General features: G+C 42.4%; 1 protein-coding gene across 1 annotated transcript in view; it reads left to right on the forward strand.

The window, feature by feature from the left end:
• The first annotated feature begins 1,543 nt into the window (after positions 1-1,543).
• The window catches only part of GUCY1B1 (guanylate cyclase 1 soluble subunit beta 1), a 39,635-nt gene continuing 25,063 nt past the window's right edge, over positions 1,544-16,115 (forward strand). The window contains exons 1-2 of the mRNA XM_040971317.1: positions 1,544-1,679; positions 2,315-2,388. Coding sequence (XP_040827251.1) covers positions 1,677-1,679; positions 2,315-2,388 — 77 coding nt within the window. The 5' untranslated portion in view covers positions 1,544-1,676. The remainder of the gene's footprint in view (positions 1,680-2,314; positions 2,389-16,115) is intronic.

Raw genomic sequence — 16,115 nt, forward strand, 5'->3', positions numbered from 1 at the left:
GGTGCATGGTGAAGCACAGTTAGTGACCCGGTGGTAAGGCACTTCCATGTACATTTTGTAGAATCCTGTGGGTCAAGCAAAGGGCAGCCGTAATTTGGTGGATAGAACTTCGAGCAGATTCCAAGTGGTTGTGACACATTTAGGAAACAGATCATTAAATGTACAATTGGAAATACGTGTTGGATACGGAATGCATCGATGCATAAGCAGTTCTGGCACAGCTGGCGTGCTGAGGCTGAAGTGTGAGCTGGAGAGAGCGTGCGTGTGTGTTGACAGGAGCATCCATCCTCCGTTTCATCTAGTATCTTCCTTCATGCGGACTTGCCCTCTCATTCATCCAGGGCAATAACCCGCTTTGCAGAACATTCCAAACCGAGGCACTAGCTAGGTCCAGCACTGTTTAAAAGAGGCTGGAGACAGACATGATGAAAAAAAAGCAAACAAGTCTTTTGGCCTTTGACAACGGTGGCATCTAGAAAAACAAAATCTCAAACAAAACAGGTTATCCCATATGAAGGGAAAATCTTGGCTCTATATAAACACCGTGCCAACCTTTCCCTGTGCATCCTCCCAGAAATGGCGCTTATAGAATGGAAGCCACCTGTATCCCGCTGCATGAACACCATTTTTAGGTCCTTCTTAGGACCATTTGACTGGCAACCTGCCTGATACCTTTTGACTTTCTCCGCCGTGGTCTCTAACGCCTCAGGCACAAAGGCTTTCATCCACTGTCGACACCTGATCCTTTGTTACCTTAAGGCTGTGCTGGGGCTCAGCAGGGAGCCAAATGCCTGCTAGAATGTAGCCTGGCCAAGACAGTCATTAAAATCTACCTGCTTTGCACTGGACATTGTCTCCCCTGAGACACGGCAATAGGCACCGGTCCTAGAGTTTAGACCTCCTGGGAGTTCTGGCATGGCGCAGCGTCAACTACCTGTGCAACCCCCCACGCCCAAACCGCACTGGAACAAAGTGCGACCAATACACGGTAGGATCTTCTTGTCTCGCCTAGCAAAGAGGAAGAGCTGATTTTGACCATTTTTGTTCACCAAACTCTGTAACTGGAAATTTCAGGTGGTCTCAGTGACTTATAATTTGCCATACGCTGCTAAAGGACCATACCACAATGGAAACGTGTTTCAGCAAGGCAATGCTAACCACGACGCTGCTGATTGCAGGGGTAGATGCCTTTTAAGGTTTGTGTGCGACAACATCACTCTCTCCTCATTTTTTTGCTATCCATGAGGACACATCTCTACATAAGAACACATTTAGGGGGAACCACAAGAGGTATATCTCTCCAGCCCCCAAAATAATTGCAGGGGAAACGGCCAGGGCTCTTCCATCCCGTTGTTATGGCCTCAAACGAAGGCCTTGTCGCCAGGCGGGGGTGGGAAGGTACTGGAGCTTAGCAGCCTCGAGAGCAACCGAATTCCCTCCTCTGGAGTTGGTTGGCTGGAAATCCGTGGGCCATGACCGGCCTCCTGCGGCTCGACTCGCCATTGGCTGGAGAGAGCTGGCAATCAGGGCCGGCCGGGGCTGGTGCGCTGGCTTGCAGCTCGGTGCTGCCGCCCCGGCCGGGTTGCGCTGTCGCTGCTGCAGCTGCTGCTGCCTAGGTCCCCTTCGACCGTGCCTCTGCGTGGGGACTGCCTCCCGGACTCGGGGCGCCAGGTACCATGGTGAGTGCTTTCCAGCCTCAGCAGGCCAGAACTGCACCCCACGACTCAGGCCCGGCCTGGCTGCCGGATGGAACCGGCCGCGCCGGCGGAGCTTGCCGCCAGGGCCGAGGGAGCGCACCGCCGGCCGCCGGAGCCGCCTGCCCTGTTTGCCTTGCGCACGGGCAGGGGAGGTAGGGTCGCGAGGGGTCGCGGAGGAGCCGATCGGAGCTTTGCTTCCTCCGCGGATCCTGTGCACAGGACCTTCCTTTCTCCCGAGATGGAGTACGGCCGGAGTGCGGGGTCTTCTCGAGTCCTGCAGGCCCTTGTGGGTGTGGGAAGCTCAGGATCGGCGGGCGGACAGGCTCCGGGTGCGAGTCCTTATGCTGCCCTGCGCTTTGACAGGTGATCCAGCCTAAGAGGATGGCATGGGGGTGGGGCGGATGATTGACGGCGAGCCTCTGGCAGTGATGGGGCTGGGGTGACGGCTCAGTCACCATGCAGGACGGGGTACGCCCTAATGGAGCTGAGCGGGCCGGGGATAGGGGCGAAAGGTTCCAGGAGCGCAATGGAGTCCGTGTCAACCATCTGGCCTCCAAGCCCCTTCCCACCTACAGCGTACCGCTGGCTGACGCCCCGGTTTCTCCCTGTGCCCGCAGTACGGATTCGTGAATCACGCCCTGGAGCTGCTGGTGATCCGCAATTACGGCCCCGAGGTGTGGGAAGACATCAAGTAAGTGGCAGGCTCGGGCCCTTGCGTGGGCGCCGTGCTCGGAGGGCCCTCGGGGGACGCCCCCTGGTGCTCTCCCTGCAGCGCCCTGCTTCCCTCTCCGCCGCCGCCGCGCATCCTCTGCGGTGCCTCGGCCAGCCCTTCTCTCTGCGCTCCCACGCTCCCCAGCCGGGGCGGGGCTGGGCGGCCGCTAGCCGCCCCAAAGAAGCCCCTTGGGGGGTCACCGCGGCCTTGCGACCCGGCCGGAGCGTGGGAACGCGCTCCCAGCGCCTCCCAGGCTCCCAGGCCCTGCGGGTGGACGTGGGGCGGCACCCAAGCCGAGAGAAGGGAGGAGGTTCGAGCTCTCAGAGGTCTTAGAAACCCAGGGACGACCTGGGCACCTATTGTGATGTACACATTTTGCCGAAATACCAAATCATTAATCCTCTTTCGAAATGCTAAAATACATGTGGTAACTTTATCCGGCGCATCAGTGTGTCAAATACATGCATTCGTTCTAAAATAAAGTGGAATTGAAATGTTTTAAATTTCCTTTTTTTTTTTTAAATTTTATTTTTCTTTTTTCTGCTGTGATGCGAGGCATTTCTGGCTTCCTGTTTGTCTAAAGCCTTGAGGCCCAGACTAGGAATGTGAAGGAAGAGACACCCTCCCCTGTCCCTCTCCGGAGCCTTTAAACCAATCCAGTCATCACCTCCAAGCACGCTGAGCAATTCAATCTTTAAAAAAGAAACGTCAGTTTGGCTCTCTCAGTCTGTTGATGTTGCATTTAGCGCTGTGTAGCTGTGCTGTCAGGTAGCAGTTCACGGATTTTCGTATTGGAGTCAGCATTGAACTGTTGTTGAATTCTAACAGAGCTGTGCGGGCAGCGGTGACCTGGATGGGCAGATCTCTGTCATCTGCTCGGATGGCTGTGCTTAGTTGTCTTGTCTCAAAGTAGCTCCCTCCCTGCTCTTTTTTCCTAAGCACATTACAATGATTGATCCATTCTAATAGGCCTTATCGGGAGGTACCACAGAGGGATTCTCTGAGCCATCCTTTCCATGGAAATGACCCGGGTGCTAAAGGCCAGCGTTTAGAGTGCCACTGTTACGCCCTCTGGGTCTGTGTGGGTGGACATTCCCCGCATGTTCTCTAAACCATCTATGTTGGGCACAGGGTACTTATTTCAGGGGAGGCTGACATCTGGCGATTATGCTGTTGTACTAAATGAGGATGTTAGCGTTAAAGGTTAGAGACTGGAATTTTCAGCCCACCTTATAAACACCATGATACATTTTCCTTTGCGTGATAACCAGTTTACAGAGAAGGCAGCCACCAAGAGCAAGATTTCAAGTATGGATAGTTTTTAAAGCCCCTTTGTGAATCCGTGAAGCCAGCAAACATATTCCCCATGGGATATTTTCTCATTTCAAAGAAAGGAATCGCCCCAATTTCCATATCAGAAATAACTTAATATTTAAGAAAACACCAGAATTTTTTGACTCACCAGTATATCTGTAACTAGTTTCCATCAACAGTGTTAATTTGTTTAAATGAGGACCACCGAGTCATGTAAACATACCGTTCTTGGTAAGAATCCAGACAAACCATCATTAAATTACTTCAAGGACTGTGCCCCTTGCAAAAGCAATGCTGTGGATCAAATGAATGTGATCATTCGGGTGTTGTTTACATCACTTCTTGTTTTGCCTAAGCATCCTTTAGGTGGATACCAGCCGGTCTTGGGGAAAGGTTAGTATTCAGCCTATAGAGTGAGGCAAATCAGATTCCAGCTGCTCTTAGACTTTCAGCCAGGGATGCTGAGGGGGTCTCTGCTTACTCACGCTGGAAGATCAACAGGTTCCTCCCACTGCTGGGGAGCAGGGAAGGAGAAAACCAAGCATCATTAAAAGATGCTCCCCCCCCCACACACACGCAGAGTTGTGGGGTCACCACCGCTGCCCACAGCCCAAGATATTTTGAGTTTCAATTTTTCATGAGATGTTAGATAAGTGAAGAAAAAATTTTCAGATTCTTTGTTTCAATAAGCATCAGACACTCCTAGCTTCTCTTTTGGAACCAACTATCTAAATTGATGTTTATATAATTTTATATAATCCTTTTTTTTTGATTTTGCAGGAAATGACCATTCGTCTTTCATAAGAAAGAATGTCAAACATTTAATGACAAATAAAACCCTAAGTAACAGACTCCAGACAGAAAATTCACTGTCCACTTAGACTCTTATCCAACAATATAACCATTTCACAAGAGCTTCAGATTTCTCTTTTGGAGAAAAAGAAAAATTCTAAACCAAAGGACCAGTAGGCTCTTTCTTAAAGACATAGTGATTGCATCAGGCACTGCTGAAGGCCAAGTCAAAATTGAGGATGTTCTGTAGGTATCTAGACTAAACTCTAACCACGCGAGGGTATAAAAAAAATCACCCTTACCTCCTCTGCTGAACAGGATGGAGCAGCGAGTCTACTGTCTCCCAAGCTCTGATTCAGACCATAATAAATGTAAGAAAGCAAACCAGACTTCTGAATCTACCTTGGATATTCTATTATGAATTTGCTTTCCATCTTCAGACTTTTTTTTTTTTTCTTAAGAAATCCAGGTTCCTACAGGATGAGAAAAGCCAGGTATCCATTTAGAGTCCTGGCAGGAGTTTTCCTGCTGACAAAGCACCTTGATTGAACCTTTTCTTGTTACCTTGTGTTAATTCAGCCAGGCATCAAATTACTGGATTTAAATTTGTCTTTTGATTTCATTAGAATGTACGTATTTGAAGGATGGATTTGAAAACCTGAAAAATCTTTGATGAGTAAAAACGTAATTAAAAGTTAGTAAGAAAAACGAAGCAAAATGCTAAAAACTATTTGCCTAGAGTTAACAGCCAAAACTAAGTTTAAAAATGGTCTTAAGTTGGAAGTTTTACATAAGCTAAAATTAGGAGATTGTCATTCATCTTCCCTTGGGTAAAGAGCACATATTTGTTTAGTATTGGTTTATCTGACTTCCCTACAGCAGGGCAAGGTATGTTTTTATTCATTGATTCATATTTTTTTTTCTTTTGGTCTTTGCTGTGCTTATCTTGAATGGGTTTCCGTCTAGTGTTTTAGGCACCAAGGTCAGAAGAAAGAATGATGTAATTTGTCACTTAGGAAAAAAAAAAAACTGGAGATACCAAGATATTTTTAGTTTTATTTTGGGGGGGGGGCTGTAACTCAATATGGAAACAATTTGACTGCAAAACATCATATACTAATCTTTTAGTTTTAATATTAATGGTTCTAATTGAATCTGGTCATCACAAACTATGCATGATGGTTCCAACAAACAAATGCTTCGCCATAAATTTGTTTTGTGGCTTTCCAGGTAGCCTCAGCTTTCCAAGCCTCTCGTAGCTTCCGTTGCTTCTGACATCCCAGTTGGAGGGCTGGTTGGAGTTCTGGTTTTTCCACTTCCAGTCCAACTTCCTGCTAACGTGCATGGAAAGGCAGGGGAAGGTGGTTCCAATGGTTGTGCCCCCACCACAAGCTGGCTTCTAACTTCAACCTGCCCCAGACCGGCTGCTTTGGCTATAGGAGGAGTGAGACAGCGGAGACTCTTTCCCCTTACCTCTGCCCCGCCATGCTATGCCTTTCAAGTAAATAAATCTTTCAGTTTCAAGGCCTCAGTACTCAAAGGATAAAATGATACTTAGCTGACAGTGCTGCTCTGTAAAATGATTAAGATAGTTTTTGAAAAATAACTGCCTAATCAGGGAAAGATTCTTTTTCATTTCTCTCAGAATCAGAGATTTTTCACTGCCCAGTTCTCCTGAGACACATGAAATCACAGACCCAGGTCTTTCCAAGTGATTAGGGAAATGGAATTATAGGATATGTTTAGTGTGGTCCCAAAAGGAAAATAAAAAATGGATGCATATAGGCAGTCTTCAAAAAGTTCTTGGAAAATCCATGTTGAAACAAAAATGCTTGAATTTCAAAATACAAGCTCAAGATAAGCTTTTCATTTAATTCAATTTTTATGCAAACTTTTATTTTTTCTTAATTGAAAGGCAGAGAGAGAGAGAGAGAGAGAGAGAGAGAGAGAGAGACTCCAAACACCTGTAACTGAGCCAGCCAGTTTTGAAGCAGCAGAGTCCAGGAGTAGGAACATAGTGCCATGAGGATCTCCCCCCTAAGCCAGCTTCCAGATTTTCATCAGCTGCACACTGCAGTTAGGAGCTTGTATCCAACTCTGTAATGGACCTGAGGAACTCTGGGAGGGCAGAGCAGCTTCTTTGCCACCATGGTTAGACCAAATGCTTCTCCATCCATGAACTCTTGGAAGTACACATGACTCTAAATATTTCCTCATCAGAGATTGAGAAATAAGTGCTATCTTTCCTTCTTTCTTGCTCATCCTTCATGCAGCTGGCCTCCTAAACGATCCTCTTATTGTATGCTCACCCTCTTCAGTTTCCCTCCAGGGACTCCAGCAGTCCTTAGCCAAATTTTCTACGTCTGACTTTCCCAATTCCTCTCCATCCTGTTGTATTTCTGCTGAACATGTGCTTTGAAATCAATCTTACATTATGTTCTTCTCCTTTCCTATCCCCTGTCCCTGTTTGCAGTCTGTTAATGCCAGAATATGCTTTTAATGCCCACATTATCAAAACAAATTAAAACAAGCAAATTGGTGTGCTACCATCATTTGCCATGTTTTAACTAGAGTTGCATAACCAAGAAGGTATGAATTAAATTCCTGCACATTTCTGCTTCCATGCTCAAATATGTCTGTGTATGCTTATAAATGTTAATGATACTTTATGTAATGAAGCTAGTTAAAATTCCCAAAGTTCTCTCTTCTTTGTAATTTCATTTGAGTATTACAAAATCCATTTCAAATAAGAAAGAAGTTTCTAGGTCATTGTTTTTAAGTTTCCATCTTTTTCCTTTTAATGAAGCTTAATTTCTAGATTAGATGACCTTAGGACACTAAAGAGTCAGAACTCCAACCCTACTCTGCCTAAGTCAAGTTTAATGCATTTTTTAAAGCTGACTTATTAAATAAGAGCTAATGTAATAAACACATAATAGATAACATATTCACTTTCCTACCCAGAAAAAAACCCAAATACAAATAAACACATTAGTATCTATATTGAAAGTAGATAAACCAAAGTATGCTGGGGTTATGTCATTCTGTAGAAATATCTACAAGTTAGAAGGAAGCAATGTGTGTTAGCTGATCAACTCACTAATATTAGGTGTTGTTTGTACCAGTACAAACATGGTTTGTGTACATGGGGAGAAAAGAAAGAATAGATGAAGATTGTGTAATTTTAATTATATCCGAGCCAAGTTTTCACACATTACCCTTAGTGCCAGAGTAGAAAGCATATATTCTCACCCTTGATATTTCCAATACTAGTCATTGCAAATATCCAGTATATATTATTGTTTGTAAGAAAAAAGTCTCTTTTCTTGCTTACTTTTCTCTAGAACGAGTGACAATAGCAAATGTTTCTCTTTAATGTGCTGGCAAGTGTTCGTTACCGTTTGACACTGTGCAGACAAAAACAGGAAAACGCACTTATGGAAGTGAACACGAAATCTAACTGGCTCAATTTAAGGATGACAACTCGGAAGATGTGAGGTGTTGCAGCTTTTCCATTTGAAAAGTTGCCTTCTTGTCTGTTCATGAGGAAGCTGAGGGGGTAAAACAGAGAGAAAACCATGTGTTTTGTTGGGTGGAGCGCATTTTTAGATATCAAACTGTATCAAAAAATTGGAATTAAGGAGGTTTCTAGAACTTTGTCCAAGATTCTACAGTATTTGGCTTCTCTTGAATCTTTAAATACTAAATTGCTGCTTTAAATTTTTTTTTTTAAGTCAGTTTTCAAATCACTCAACCCTAGACTTGGCTGTCAATCTATCCTATTTGCTCTCGGCATTCCAGTCTCGTGGCCCGCTTTTTAGCTCTTCAATCATTCTGCTATTTCAGCTCTGGCAGAGTGACACATCTGTGCTAGCATGTGTCTTCCCCCATTCCTGCACAAATCAACATGCTTCAGCTCCAAGATGTCAGAACAAATGCTAATTTTTAAGAGAGCTTTCTCCCATGCTCCAAATTGTACTATTTCCTCATTGTATACGTGAAAGCGTATAATTATGTTTCTGTAGTATCTGATTAATGTTTATCCTTATTCAACAGACTCCACTCTCCTTTAAAATTTCTGGGAGAGAGCCTGGTAGGTTGTTCTCTCTCCTCTCTCTTTCCTCTCAAATTTGTACACACACACACACACACACACACACACACACACACACACAAATATACTTCAAAACATTTGTGGAAAATAAAAACAAAAATTGATTTCAGTTCTAAACAATGTCGTAATCCCTTAATAGCTTACCCTCATTAAGTTTTTTTCATGAGCATATTGAAGATTCCTTTGTATAGGATTAGGTACCAGGTTCTGTGTTCCTATACATTATGGATAGGACCATTCATACAGTAATCAATTATCTTCCACATTTTTAATTTTCAGAGAATAGAACACACAGATATCATCATAGTTGTTTTTCTCTGCAACCAGAGTTTATTTCAAAATGATGTTATACATTTCTGCTAGGGTTAATGAAATGTAAGTTCTGTTGAAATGTTCTTTTCTTTGCACCCCAAGTTCATGCAGCATAACTGACAAACATCACATTTATTTAATTTGTATGAACTTGACATTTATCGTAGATCAGGAAATAACCAGCATCGCCAAGCTAGTTGAGATCTTCATCACATCTTATAATTGGCCTTTGCAATTTGAGAGCACTTTGGATCTGTTGTTTCATCCAGTTTTAGGCATTCTTAATTATGGTCACATTGCTATGCAAAATGAACATTTTTTTCATCAGGAATGGCAGAAGATACAACAGTCGACTCAAGTCTTCTTGTAAGGGTTGTCACACCACCCAGGGACATATTGGAAGGATTAAGAATACTATTGTTGGGCCGCCAATTTCATATATCAAAAGACAGTTATTGGATGGGATTCAGGGCATGATTGAATCCTTGAGCAAGGGCCTCAAAGGCAGGTATGTGCATGGCTGTTCAGAGTCAATGTCACAGACTGTAGATAAATGTTTGTAATAACTGGAATTGAACTTGAAAACCAGATGGAAGTGCTCACTGAGTCATTCTATTTTGAGTGTGATAGCTCCTATGTAGCGGACACTTCCCACATGGTTCTGCAGCTTCGGCCCTAAGTGCTTCATTCTCGTATCACTTAATCCTCGCAACCACCATGGAAAACAAAGGTGTACATTCGCCTCATTTAGCAAATAAGAGAACCGAGTTGTAAGGACTTTTAGAAAACGTAGCTCAGACTACTTAGCTGCTAATGATCAGAGCAGGGAATTGGCCATCAAAGGTTTGTAATTGTGGTAGTAGGCACTTTATCCCACGAAGAAAGGCCTGTAAACCTTCTTGACAAGACAAGCAAATTAACAGGAAGGTGGGCAGTGGCAACACATCTGTGTATTAGCGCTGCCTGTTTGATGTTCATGTTCATGGAGTATCCAAGCCCTTGAATAGGAAAGTTGGACTGTGGCATATTTTGTCTGAAACAGAGAAAGTGATCCCTGAGAGCATTTAGCATAGCATGCTTTCGGTGTGTGAGGACCACGGTGTCTTAGAAGGGCTAACATCAACTGAAAAATGTCCTAAGCAGGATGCTGCAGCTGGACTGAAAGATCAGTGCATCTCCTCAGCAGCCTTCTCAGAATCTCTCCTTCGGGAGTCATTGTGTTTTAATATTGTCGAACTCCCCTGCCATTATTGTCTCTGGTTTATAATGGGAACGTTTAATGTGAGCAATGACTGTCAACAAGGTAGCAGTAAGAATAGCCTTCCGGCTCACTGCACTGAGCTGTCCCAGGGTTTGTCAACACGTAGGTGTAGTGCCTTGGAGAGCAGTGTGAGTTCTGATGATGGGACCTGCAGGGTAAGTAGCCACTTGGGGCTCTCATTGGTCAGGTTGCTTGCTGAATCTTTGTTGACCTTTCTCATCTGAGAACAGACCTTTTAGGGAGACTCCATCTTCTAGAAGCCTGTGTTCACATTTTCCCATTTTTTATGCTTTCACCGAAAATTGCGTTGTCTGTAATTTGAACAATGTTATTTGAAGAGTTAAGGATACAATGCATACTGTAAGTCTTTAGATAAATTTGTTGATCGCCCAAATGAGTTTACCTAGACTGAATAATGTATACTCCCTGCATTGTACTTAACCTAGTTGAACAGCTTGTAACAGCAGGGATTCATTGTGTCAGAAGATTAATATTGTACATTCACGTGTTAGATTTAAGGAAGGCCTCCTAAGAATAGAATTATGAGAAGCCTGCTGGGCATTTCTTATCTACCGTATCCTAAGATTTTTTTTTTAAAAAAGCAGAAGGTATAACATATTCTCAATTTTCAGAACAAGCCATAGACCCTTGTCAATGATTTTTGTTTCATTCATTAACACATTCTGGATTCTAGGCACAGCATTAGACAATAGTGATTAATGTTTAAAACTCAAATACCTGGTCACGACCATGCTGAAAATCCCTAATACCTTTAAAATCATCTCTAAGAGTCAATGGGAAAGTAAGTGCTATGGAAAGCATTCTCAATTTTTAAGCAGTTATATGGCATGGATTGTGTGTGTGTGTGTGTGTGTGTGTGTTTTCTTATTTTCTCCCATGGTGAGAATTTGGTCTATTTACTTTCAAAGCTTTATTTCATTATTTTTTTGTTTGCTTGTTTGTTTTATGTTATTGTACTATTTGAATTCAAATATCAGATTTTTCGATATTCATAAATTCTACCAGCTAATCAACAATCCAAGAGAATCTTTATTTTAACTGTATTGATAAGAAAGTTTTCACAGCTGCTGTTTCTGTTTCTCTGCTCTATTTCCTTCCTTCTGCCCTCGCCTCTTGTCCAGCTACCCTGACTCTCCTCGGTTAAAGCTGTTAGTAATGAGAAGCCCCCTTGCCACCTCTTTCTGTAGAGTAATTCTGCTGACACTGTGGTGGCTGGGGGAGGACCCTGTCACTCTGTCTCTATGGGTGACAAAAGCAAACAGCAAAATGTTTCCTGTTGCTCAAACTTTGTGCCCCTGTGTAAAGAATTAGTTCAGATGTTTATTTCCATATCATATAAAGAAATGCTGATTTATGACAAATGCGAAGGAAGCCAGGTGATATTTTACTCTATTTAGGTTCACTTGTTAGCAACATAAAGTGTTACTTTGTTTTAACTTATCTCACCTTATTTAGACCCTTTTTATAAATAAATCCTTTAAAAATATTTTCTTGATGTCTGCTAATATCTCTTATTGATTAATTTAATCCTTAATGCATTAGAGTGATATTGGTATATACAGGTGAGACATTTCTCTAGTTATATCTTTTGAAAATAATAGAAGGCTATGTTAATTTGGGGTCAGCTAAAAATTTTTTTTAAACTAAGGATAATAATAATAATGAAAATCGACAGACAATACAACACAAAGTACAGCACATGATAATAACAGTACCACTGAATTATCTGATAAATGAAGGCTATTAAAATAAATTTAATCCAGTTTTTCTGTGCTTCATGTGGCAATTTTTGTAATCACCAAATCATTGAAAAAAATATAAGTGTGCCACAGTTCTCCTTTAATTATCATGTGTCTCAGTGAAACCTACGGTTTTCCTTACATGTGTACTAAGTACAATTTAAATAACAAGGAAATTACGTAAGATTGTTGAATAATGCAACAAAAATAATTCTGGAAGAGAGTCTGAGACATTTGGTTCCTGCACATGGCTGATTTTGGATAATTTAAGCCCAAAGGAAACGCATGTATCATGAAAACAATTCATAAGTTGTTAGAAATAATATGTATATGCTTTTAATAAAAAATCCTTTCAACCTGTAGGGTCACAATGCATTGGGAATGGAGATTTGCATCAATAGCTGCTGGTGTAATCTAAATATTAGCTTACATCCTCACGTTTCATATTGTGTTGGAAATCCTCTGTGCTCTCATGTAGTAGATGAAGTGTGGGGAAATGTATTCCCCGCAAGAAAAGTGGCAGGTGCATTTCCCAGAGCACTGTGAAAGGTCAGCATCGCATCTCTGGGCTGCTGGAAGCCAAAGCACTGGGCAGAGTGAATCCTGACCCAACACAAACAGGACTAAAAGGTAGAGAGGAGTAGTGTGGAGTCGTAAGCGCCCATAGAGAAGGCTTTGTGGCTGCCAACTTTATACCAGCTTCCTGCCCGCACTGCCTGGAAAGCCTTCTGCTGGATTTTAATCTGTCACGCTCCTTCTTAGTTTAGTGTGTGAAACCACTTCCCATTCCAGTGTCCCCTCGCTATCAGGAAAGATGAGCAGTAGCTAAAGAGAGAAGGGAAGTGTTTCCAGACAGCTCTGGTGACAGAAGACAGAGATAAACTGTACTTCCTCAAAACCACTCGGATATTGCCTCCCCCCGTACCTACGCTGAGGTAGTTTAGCACTGCCTCCTACCCTTTTTGCTACGTTCCCTGCTTTCAGGCTTCTCTGCTTTTACTTATAACATTTTCACTTCATATTGTGCAATTTTGTTGTACATTCTGCTTATTGCATGTTTTTGCAAGCTACAAAGTACTTTTTTTATTCTTATTTATTTGAAAGCAGACTTATAGAGAGAGAGACACAGAGAGATCCTCCATCCTCTGATTAACTATCCAAATGGCCAAAGTCAGGAGCTTCATCTGGGTCTCCCATGTGGGCACAAGGGCCCAAGCCTTTGGGTCGTCCTCCACTCTTTTCTTAGGTGCATTATTAGGGAGTTGTAAGTAGAGCAGAGGGGATCTGAACCAGCATCCATATGTGCTGCTGATGACAGCTTAGCACACTGTATCACAATACTGACCCCTGAGTCTAAGTTTTATGAGAGTAGGAATCTTTATCTATGCCACTTACTGATCTACAAGGAGTCCTTAAGAAAGTGCTTGGGATATAATAGATATCCAAATATTTTTTGTAAAACAAGACACAGCATCAGCAGCCCAACATTCCTGGATAGTTCAAAAATAAGTGTAAATAACTAGCTCTAAATATTTTGAATTGTTCAGTGTTTTCTCTATACACACACATACAAATATTTCACTTTATTTGAAAGAGCAACAGAGAACAGGGAAGAAACAGAGAAAGATAGAGAAATTTTTATTTCACCTCCAAAATGCCGGTAACAGGCACACATAGACCAAATCATGGTCAGGAGCTGGAAATCTCTTTTGTGAGTTGCAGGGACCCAAATACTTGAACCAATGGCTGCTGCTTCCCAAGGTGCACAACCCAGGAAGCTGAATTAGAAACGGAAGAGCCATGACTCACGTCAGGGTCTCTGATGGAGATCAGGGGCATCTTAGGTACCGCACCAAGCACCAGCACCACTGTGAAATGCTTCAACAGAGATGATTATTTCCTTCTATGTACTGCTGTTTAGTTTACGGATGTTTAGTTTAGTCCTTCTCCAGGGAGCATGTTGAAGCTGATCACATCAAAAAGAAAGCTCAGCAGATAAGGAAATATATTTCCATTAAAAAAAAAAAGAGGCAAGAAGGAATGCGTTGAGGCAGGGAACTTCAGAGGACGGCTGTTCTTCCACTTTATGTAGAAGGAAAACATATTCCATTCCTTCCTCACAAATTGGAAAGAACATTGCATGGAAACTGAATTACGTTTTTACAGAAATGTATGTGATTTCATTTACTCTAATTGAAAGAAAATGATTGGGGAATGGTGAAAGTATGATTTAGGTTTTACTGTATTATGTATTTAATTAAAACATACCTGTATTTTTAGCATGTCTTAAAATCAGAGGCTACAAAATTACTATCTGTAGAGCAATCCTATTAGATTTTTAAGAAGTGGACATAGTAATGTGAGTGACCAGACTGGACCCAGGCATTAGTAATCAAGCCTTTGGCGATAGCCACCTTTTGAGATCACAATCCCATTGCCCTCAAGACTTCTCGCTGGGCTCTTATCCCAAGCATTATCATTGGCCTCAGTCTCCACTTAGTACCACTAAGCTGTGACTTTCAACTTTAAACCAACTAGAGACCATTAAGCTCAGTGCCAAGCATGCTGCAAGATTTTTTTTTCTTAAATGTTTCTTCTTTCACAGCATTTTAGATGATGATTACAATTAGGAATTGACATGTATAAAATGGATTGTACCATTTTTCCAAGGTTGAGCCAACGTTTGCTCACTTTAGTGTCATAATTTTTGGATATCTGTGTTTAGTTATTGAAAAGGTGGGCTATCTTTTTCGTTACATGCACTGTTCTACATAGCTGCATACAACTAAGTGGTATCTTGAAAACATAAGATCTTTCTAAGAATGTCTCCATCTTACAATGGTGACCAAAGACAGGCTATTGCTTGAAAATTTCCCCGAGTGGACCCAGACGTGGCCCTCAGTAGCAGCAGAGAGCAGCAGCAGTTTCTGAAGGAAGAGATGGACCAGGACTTGCCTCAACACCATTTATGAAGCTATTGGAGCCGATGTGTTAAAAGTTCACCTAATTATAGTGGCCAATTTTTCTTGTGTTCTCCTAGTAGCATAGAGATTTATAGGGGTTGGATTGGGACTCAACAATTGATAGCTAAGCTCCATCAATTTCAGTGAATTCAACACTGACAAAGACATTGGGGCCCTGGGTCAGTCCCTTCCTACCGAGGGCACAGTTTGAACCATGAGTTCCCCTTCCCTTTTGGACACTTTGAGAAAAGTAATCTAAATCCTGTCAGTGCAAAGAAATATATTTCTGGAATCATCACAACTACTAAACATGATAACCATTATTTCTTTTCACTAATCCACTGTGTATTTTGAGCCCCTGAGTTTAATAAGCTAAGGATATATTTGAAGATTTTATCAGTCCATTTGGCATCTCAAACTTGATATATTTAAAGACATTCCAGACTTAATATGTTTACAAGAGAACTCTTGATCTTAATCCCAGTCTACCCGACCGTCTCTCTGAATTCAGCTACTGGTGACAACAGCCTTCTAACTGCTCAAGCCCAAAAAACATGTCATCCTTGAGTTCTCACACCCCCTGTCCAATCTGAAAGTAAAAAATATTGAATCTACCTTCAGTCCAGATCAGGCTTTGAAACAATACCTGCCACCATTCTGTTGCCCTGTCTACCAGATCATCAGCATTTCTAACCTGAGTGTTAGCAGGAACCACCTAATGGGTCTCTTCTCTCTGTCTTCCACCCTGTTGGTCTACTCTCAATGCAGAAGCAGGACATGACAAACCCTTTAATCTATGTCAGTTCGAGTCAGTGCCCATATGACAAGTGTTAAAATCATCCTTTTTAGCTGAATAACAGCCATCACGGTGCCCATCCAGGCCTACCAATCGTGGTCTCTTTTCACATGTTTGATTCGTTTTCTAGTAGCTATGTCTCACTCTTTGTGCCAGCTACTTTGATCTCTGCTCTTCCTACAGTACTCCAGGCATGCCCCTTGACTGATCCATAGCACCTGCTCTTCCATCTGCATGGGACACAGCTTCCCAAGACAGCTCATGGCTTACTCTCTGAACTGCTTCAGACTCTGTTCAAAAGACTACAACTCAGTTGGACCTTCATGATTGCTGTCTTTAAGCTCCCCGCCCCTTCCGTCTTGTTTTCTTTCATTCGATGGCATGTTAATAACGA

The sequence above is a fragment of the Ochotona curzoniae genome, unplaced genomic scaffold (assembly GCF_017591425.1).
Source record: "Ochotona curzoniae isolate NIBS_2020 unplaced genomic scaffold, NIBS_Ocur_1.0 contig_21, whole genome shotgun sequence".
NCBI classification, from domain to species: Eukaryota; Metazoa; Chordata; class Mammalia; order Lagomorpha; family Ochotonidae; genus Ochotona; species Ochotona curzoniae.